Source organism: Orycteropus afer, unplaced genomic scaffold, assembly GCF_000298275.1.
Source record: "Orycteropus afer afer isolate SDZICR_OR568_19922 unplaced genomic scaffold, OryAfe1.0 scaffold00853, whole genome shotgun sequence".
NCBI lineage: Eukaryota > Metazoa > Chordata > Mammalia > Tubulidentata > Orycteropodidae > Orycteropus > Orycteropus afer.
In genome coordinates, this window is record NW_006922440.1 from 398,943 (window position 1) to 407,748 (window position 8,806).

Below are 8,806 nucleotides of genomic sequence, written 5' to 3' on the forward strand. Positions count from 1 at the left end.
GGCTACATGCAGGTTTCTAGCATGCCATAAGCTACAGACGGTTCCCCAAGGCTTCTCCTTATATACAGGAAACAGACCACATCTCCAAGGCAGCTACTCAGCTGCTCCAATAGATTCCACCATGGAGTTAATGACCAATCTCACCATGGGGAATTACTACATTCAGCTGCCCAGCCACTCAACCAGGCCCAGCCAAGTTGACACACAAACTTAACCACCACACTTTCATCCAGATTACATCCACATTCTTTAAACACATGGAAAAACTAACTACTGACTTTATATGGAAAGGAAAAATACTTCAGGTAAACAAAGCACTATTGAAAAAGAACAACAAAGTAAGAGGTCTCACACCCCCAGGTCTCAAAACTTACTGTACAGCAGCAGTAGTCAAAATAGCGTGGTATTGGTACAACAACAGACATAAAGACCAATGGAATAGAATTGAGAACTCAAAAATAGATCCATTCACCTATGGTCCACTGATCTTTGACAAAGGGCCAAGATCCATTAAATGGAGAAGAGATAGTCTTTTTAACAAAGGATGCTAGCAAAACTGTATATCCATTTTCAGAAAAATGAAACAAAATCCATACCTCACACCATACATGGAAACTAACTCCAGATAAATCAGAGACTTAAATGTGAAATCTAAAACTGTAACATTTATGAAAGAAAATAGAGGCAAGCTTAAGGGCCCAATTTATGGCCTAAATAGAATATCAAGCATAACTCAAAATATGCAAACAGCAGAAGAAGGTAAACTAGATGATTGAGGCCCTCTAAAAATTAAATTCAAATGTGCATCAAAAGACTTTTCTAAAGAGTATAAAGAGAACCTACAGAATGAGAAGAAATATTCAGCAATGACAACTGACAAAGGACTTATCTCTAAAATTTATGGAAAGCCCCACACCTCGATTTTAAAGAGACAAACAATCTAATTTAAAACAGGGCAGAAGGCATGAACAGACACTTCACAAAGAAGACATTCAGGCAGGCAACAAACACATGTTCACAATCATTAACCATTATAGAGATGCAAATCTCAACAATAAGATACCATCTCACTCCAGCATTAATAGCAAATTCCACAAGACAGAATATGACAAATATTGGTAAGGATGTGGAGAGAGTAGCACTGTCATACACTGCTGGTGGGAGCATAAAATGATACAACCACTGTGGAAAGCAGTATGGTAATTCCTTAAAAATTTGGAAATAGAAATACCATTTGATCCAGCAATCCCATGACTAGGTATATACCCTAAAGAAGTGAGACCGAGGACACGAATAGATAAGTACACAACCACCATGTTCATCACAGCACTATTCACAATAGCAGAGATGGAAAAACCTAAGTGCCCATCAACTGAGGAATGGATAATCAAACTTTGGTACATACATACAATGGAATAATATGCAACTCTAAACAATAATGTAATAATACACACACACATATTTACATATATATACCAAAGATTATTAATTTATTAGTGGTTACCAAAGGTAGGAGGGAGGGGGAAGGGGGAGCTTTTGTTTGAGGGCCTTTGAGGTTATGCTAATTGTGGTTGAATATTTTGGAAAAGGATAGCAATAATGGTGGCACAACATGAAAAACGTCATCAGTGTCGGTCCCTGAGCAGTAAATGTGGAATTTGTTATGTTGGCGAATGACTTGCTGTACGTGTTTCACTATAATAAAATAAAATAAAAAGTATTAATAAAATACATAGCCTAGTATTGTTTTGTGGCTGAAAGCTGAGGAACTAAAGGAACATCAACCACATAGTGAAAATAAAATATTCATCCAAGCTAGCAAACCAAACAACACACAAATGGTATAAAGACAATCTAACATTTATAAGCCACTCTAATAAAACAAAACAGTTAATCAGTCAAATAGTATATTATTGTCAAGTTGCCAGATTCAGCAGCTGAATATACACAACATCCAGCTGAATTTGAATTTCAGATAATAATGATATGTTTTTATTTTGTATTAGTATATCCCAAAACATATTTGACTCTTTGTCTGTTACATGGCCATACTAAAAATACTGTTTATTAGAAATTCAAATTTTACTGTGTGTTTATTTTTTCTGGGTAACCATATCTTCCTGCTGTTCCAAACTTGAAAACAGCACAGAGTTAAGATTTTCTTATCTGTGATAAAGGAAAAAATGATAAACTCATGAGTGTTCTCAGTCTTTACTCTTCCCCTGACATCTAAAGATTATTCTAGTTTTGCCATTTCAGTTATCCTCTCCCCCTACCCACTTTAGAGGTTATGTTTGGTTGCTAGGTTGCGCAGTCCTGGAGACATTGTGATGTAGAGTCACAAGAACTCTGTAAGAGGTATAAATGTACAGGTAGTGAAGAGAAGAAAGTCAGGAAAACAGGCTGGGCTTATTGAAGCAGAGCTTCTGGAGGAATTTGTAATACTGAAAATGGAGAAGAAGGGTGAGTGGAAAATCTACAGGAGTGTATAAAAGCTCTTAGTCTGTGTATCCTTTTCATACTGCTTAAGTTATTTTGAAATTAGCTTTTTTTTTTCTTCATTAACATTCTTTGATAGAGACATTACTCTGATATTTGTACCTCTGGGTCAGAGTATCAATATGTTCACATGTGATTCTGTGAATATGTTTAATAGGGTGAAAAGTACATGATTTCATTGGGTACTAAACTCATTAAGTGACAAAAAGGTTTTGAAAGTACAAATATCAAATTTTGAATGGACAGGAGAGATTGAGTTCTCTCACATCCAGGAGTAGAGACACGTTGAGAGGTTTCTGAAAAAGTACATGGGGTTCAGAAGATGTATCCTAGTTGATTACTTTTATCTAAAATGAACTTTTTCATTAAAGAATCTGGCAATTAAACATGCATAGAAATCTTGACAGAACTGATGAGAATCATCAAAATTTGGTGTAAATATGTATTTTTTAAAATTTGATGAATCACACATCCTTCCTAGTATCTGATGGCATTGGAGGACAAAGTTTCACTAGAATATAAAAGGGTTCTTCTCAATTTGGTGACTAATTGAGACTTATTTATAAAGGTTCAAAATAGTTGAGTTTATTTCAAACTCTATATAGTTTTTAACTGTCAGCAGGCTATGTATGTAAAAATCTGAATAAGAGGAGAGAATATTTGAGAATACCAACATGAGCATTGATAGTGTGTGTTTTATATTATTCAAAAATATATAAGCTTTTAGGATTTGACTGTACTATTGTGCTTCCTTCATGACTCAATTACCAATTCAAAAGTTATTTTACTTTATGAATTTTAAAAATTATAATTTTAGAAGCTAATAAGCATATCTACATTTATCTTTGAGAAACACAACAATTTGGAGGCTTTTTTCTAAAAATTAGTGTTTACTTTCAATAAATGTGATATAATACAATAAATCATTTAGATGTGTAAAAAAATGAATCAGTAAAAGCAAAACCCTCTTTGACTCAAAGGTCGAGTAGCTCTTTCTTTTTCCTTGAAATTATGAGCTCAATTATTCAATGACATTATTTCTATGTGTGGATAACAATGTCATTTGAATTGGGGACATTTGGCAAGTGGAAAATTAAATAAAAATAATCTAAAATTGATTAAGCATTTAAGTTTTAGAGGTCAACAGGTAGTACTGAGCATTTATACTACTTTTTCTTGGATCATCAGGTGAACTGTTTTAACTGAAATAACAGACCAATTTAATCAAAGATACAATCAAGTTCACAGATAAAGCTATAAAACAACTGATTTCTCTATTATTCTTGCCAAAAATGGTGGTTCAATTGAATTGTATGCAAAAATTGATATTAGTTTTCTAAGATTTCTATTTTTAATGAGAAATAAAGATGCCTTTTAAATATGACTTTAAATGTACCATTCAACTTGAAGTTTTTCTTTTCAGTGTGAGTGTATGCTTGCCTGAAACATTGGTATTTCCATTAATCATATTACATTTGCTAAATCTTCCTCAATAAATAGGGTTTTAAATCTTACTAAAACATTTTAAAGAAAAATATATGTGCACATTTGCTTAAAGGATACTGGAATGATTTTCCCTAAAAATATTATGTACTCATATATCATATATGAAATAACATGATTGAGTACATTTTAAGAAGGAATTACAGAATAAGAACAGTAATAAAATTGTTAATAAACTACTATATGAAATATCATTCATAAAGTCTGTGAGGAAAATTAATTCAAAATTACTTTTGTGGAAACTTTAATAAATATGGAAATTAAACCTCAGAAATTATAATCAGAAGTAAAGATTTATAAGAAGATTATGTTAGTTCCATTGGCCTTTTCAATAAGATGGACTATTTTTTAGGAACACCAAATATAAAGAACAATAAACATAAGAATAGACTAAAAAAACTGAATCATTTAAATAAACATAAACATGCACATTTGTTTAAGTTATTAGAAAATAATAAAATAATTCATATAATTGTTGTTGTTGTTATGTGCTGTGGAGTCAGACCCGACTCATAGCGACCCCTCCTTGGGTTTCCTAGGCAGTATCACTACAGAAGTAGATTGCCCCATCTTCCTTCTGAGGAGTGGCTGGTGGGTTTGAACCATGTAATAGTTATATGAATTATTTTATTAATCAATATAATAATTATATTAATTATGTCATCAATATAATAATTATATGGAATATTTATTAATACAATACTTATTTGGATTGTTTTATTCATATAATTATATTATTGTATTAATATAGCATTCATATCTTTATATAATATTCACAAAGTAATTCATATGGATTTTTCTCAGACATAATTTTTGATATTAAAGGATAAAGTCTAGGATGCTTATTAAAATACCCCTTAGAATTCTTGTGTGGTCCCGATGAGAATTTGTTTTAAGTGTGTAACTATGGCCCTAAGTACTTAGCTATCTGATGTAATTAGTTTGAAGAGGATAACAAGCCTTCATACTCTGTTTTTGAGACAGACATCTTAATAAATTCCAATTGCATGAATACTTATGATACATAAGAGTATATATACATTGTATATGGTATATATCTTACATAAAATGTTACTTCAGAATGTAAAAAAGAACAATAAATATTATGGATGGTATGGGATATAGCAGTAGCTGACCCTACCAATTAGTGAAGCAGGATAGATACTTTACTTGGGAGAAGAAGGCGCAAAATCTGACTGTTCTTAATATATTTTTTGAAAGTATTTTTTTTGTTGTTTTGCTTTCAGATACATCCGACCAAATCTAGAGGGTCACCAGGTACTTCAGTTCCCACTACGTGAACTGTATTTCATCCTTACTGAGACACAGCCAGTCATATTATTCCCAATCTTAGTAAGTTCAACTTGGTTCTTGACATTCTCTAAACCACAGATTCTCTTTATTACCTCACTTTGATTCTATCTCTGATGCTGCTGAGATATTTTGTACATAACTTCTATATTTGCCAATCTTGAATAGATAAAATTTTCTTAGTAAAACTCAGGAATATCCCACAAGTTTGCCTGTGAAGTGAATATATATGAAGGCTCTTAAGAGGACAGTATAGAAAAAAGTAAAATAGAGGATTAAGAAATGAGTGTTAAGTAATACTTTTATTTAAATATTAGGGATAGTTAAAAAAAAAATAAGTCAAAAGAGGCAGAAAGGTCACAAAATATCACATGGTAACAGAAGTCAAGGAATGAAATGCTTAAAAGTAAGAGGAGATGAGAAGTGTCCAGTTTGATGACCTTAGAACAAGCACTAAAGAGTGAAAAATACAGAGTAAAATCTAATTTTCATCATTAGTGTCAGTAAAACAGTTAGAGTCTGAGATAAAAATACTTATACTTGAATTAAGATCTACTTTGGAAAATAATTAAAGCTAAATTATAGGTAAAATGCATATTTATGAACAGAAAAAGTATAATGATTAACATAAAGAAAGTTAAACAAGGGACATAGAGTGAGCTTGTAGATTATCTCTAAAGTCTGCAGTATGAGTAAAGTGTCCATGCCATGCTCTATCTTTAAACTCAGATGACCTACCCAAAAAACTATGCCTAGGTTGGTTATCAAAGCTAGCCATGAGAAATGGAAACCATTTTAGGTAATTTCTCAAGTTTCTGCAGGTTTTTTTCAAGGCGAATGCAAGTATATACCTAGGTATAGTTTGGATAGATCATCTGCGTTAAAACATGGAGAGTGGCATGGGTATTTTACTCATACTGCAGCCTTTAAAGATCCTCCACAACTTGAATGCACCTCACTTCAACTGTTTTGAAGAAACCTTCCAACTGAGATTTTCCTAAGTTACATTATAGAGGGAAAAGGGAAATGTATAGGATTAGGATACATTGAAGATATTTGACCAGGTAGATGACATGACATAATAAATAGATTAGAGGAGAGGGGTAGAAGCAGAGTTTAACTTCATGGAAATCTGGTTTAGTAAAGTAAACATGATGTGATTATCACCTTAATCACTACAAAGCAATGATAATGAAAAGAATATGGTGAATTTAAAGAATTTAAAGAAAATGTACTAAATGAACTCAGAATTTTCCTACCTTCTCCACTCTGCCTTCCTATTTTTCTTCATATAGCTATTGTTTTAAAACATTACATCAAACATAATAATAAAACAAAGGAAGAATTCCAAGGAAAGAATAGCTTGTTCTTCACATAAATTCACCTACTTCATTTTCACATAGTTAATTATTTTTTGAACATACATTCTCATAAAAAATTGCCTTTCAATTTAGTCTCATTTTTAGCTACCAGGCAATTTTGATCTATCTTACTTAATGAAAACACTATTTACTTCATTGTCCAAAATGGAATAATTGGGCTTCCTATCCAGACATTTATAGAATTGCCAGATGACAAATCATGTTATTTAAAGTTTTTATAAGTTCTTGAAGGATGTAGTAAAAACACCTATTTAATAAGAGTCTTACATTTTTCCTTAGTTTTGTCTTTGGCTTATTTTATTTTGTAAGTCTGGAACTCTGATAAAATATTTACATGTGTGAGAAAGTACAAGAGTTTCCTGTTCACATGATTATTGCCAGGACTTAGGAGTTGTTATTATTACTGAATGTTTATGAAATGGCACATTCATCAATTTACTAGACATTTCTTTTTCACAAATAGAATCCAAAATGACTCCACCTGGAGAAGAAGAAAGTGATCCATCTGACAATGCTGTCAGTAATTCTGAAGAAAGTGTTCCAAATGATTCTAATACAGATACAGAACCTTCATTTGCTGATTGCAGCGGGGTCTATCAAGTGGAAACTGACCAAATTGATGGACAGCCAAATACACCAGTCTCTCAGGAGGCGGGTGATCCCCAGGCAACTGAAAATAACGAGTATGAAGTACAGAAGACCAAGAAAGATTCTCAAGAAGAAGATTCCAAAGAAGATCCTCTGCCAATTCTGATCCCCATTCCTAGAAAATTATTTTCTCTCATGTCAGGATTAGGGAGAATTATCTATCTGAATATCCCATTAGGAACAATTGATAACAACAATCCCTTAACCAACAGATCAAAATTTTACTCAGGGAAAGTGGAGATGAAAACAAGTGGTTTCTCTCATACCACCGTAAAGCAAAATATTCATCTCCAACTTTCAGATTCATGGAGAATCCCATTCATTAACAATCAGGATTTAAGAAAAATGATTCTCCGTCTGCTACTTGGGAGAAATATCCCTCAGAAAGGAGGTCATAAAAGTGCCATGCAGAAGAAGCAAAAATATACACCATTTCTTCCTCCCCAATATTCTCTCCCCTGTGTTGAGAGAAGCTTAATATTTGGAAGGCCTATGAGGGTGTATTACCACCTTCCCCTCAGTGAGAGAATGGCATCACAAAAATTTTGCAAACCTAGTTATACTAAACAGAAAACTGAATTCAAAATTTTTGTGAGACCAATGTTTTATGTCCCACAAGTCCAAAGGCGAAACACATTTATCAGGAAAACTTTGGAGGATTCTTTGAGACCTCCTCAAAATATACCAATTGTGATCATAGGAACCAACAATGATTGGAAATACCGCTGTCCTATCTGTGGGAACAGTTTCAACACTTTAGTTGAATTTAGACAGCATTCCTGCAGATTTCCTTGAAATTAAATTAAATTGGGGCAAAATTCATTTTTAAATTTTAATTTCAAAAATTTGTAATTTGACAGCCCCAGTGACAAAATTTAATGAACATTAATTTTAGTAGTATTAGATAGAAATGCAGAAAGGGACACTGACTTTCATTAGTAAGAAACAACTTTGAATTCTGAGAAGAGGTTAAAAAAAAATTAAAAAACTCAAAGGACAATATTTGGCCCTTGACACATCAGCAACTAAACCAGGAAAATGTTTGCCCTTACTTAACATTTATTTCTGCAATTAGAAATATTTTTACCATTAGCAAATTCAAAATTCACAAGATTATGACAAAGATAGCAAACATGTATTGGAGGGCCAGGGAAAGTCTTTCTAAGTGTTTCCAGAAATTCTGCTAAATTTAACACCTGAAGTCTTTTCTTAAATTCAATAAAAAGAATTTTAAAGGCATTCAAAGTTGTATTGTATGCTTACTACTATGTAAAAAAATCTATGCATAGGGGGAAAAAAGGTTCAAGTACTATCAATCAATGCTCTACACTTAGATAATAATTTTGATAATTCAAAATAACAACATCAATAAGCCCATGAAAAGAGATAGCTTGTTACAAGTGGTGAGGTATGAATGAAGAGTGAATTAAAAAAAAAAAAAAAAACTCACTGGCCTCTAGTCG

General features: G+C 32.4%; 1 protein-coding gene across 1 annotated transcript; it reads left to right on the forward strand.

The window, feature by feature from the left end:
• The first annotated feature begins 7,166 nt into the window (after positions 1 to 7,166).
• CPXCR1 (CPX chromosome region candidate 1) lies at positions 7,167 to 8,138 on the forward strand. Its single transcript, XM_042783304.1, has 2 exons — positions 7,167 to 7,476; positions 7,537 to 8,138. Exons 1-2 carry the CDS (start codon positions 7,167 to 7,169, stop codon positions 8,136 to 8,138), a joined length of 912 nt encoding a protein of 303 aa, XP_042639238.1.
• The last annotated feature ends 668 nt before the right edge of the window (positions 8,139 to 8,806 follow it).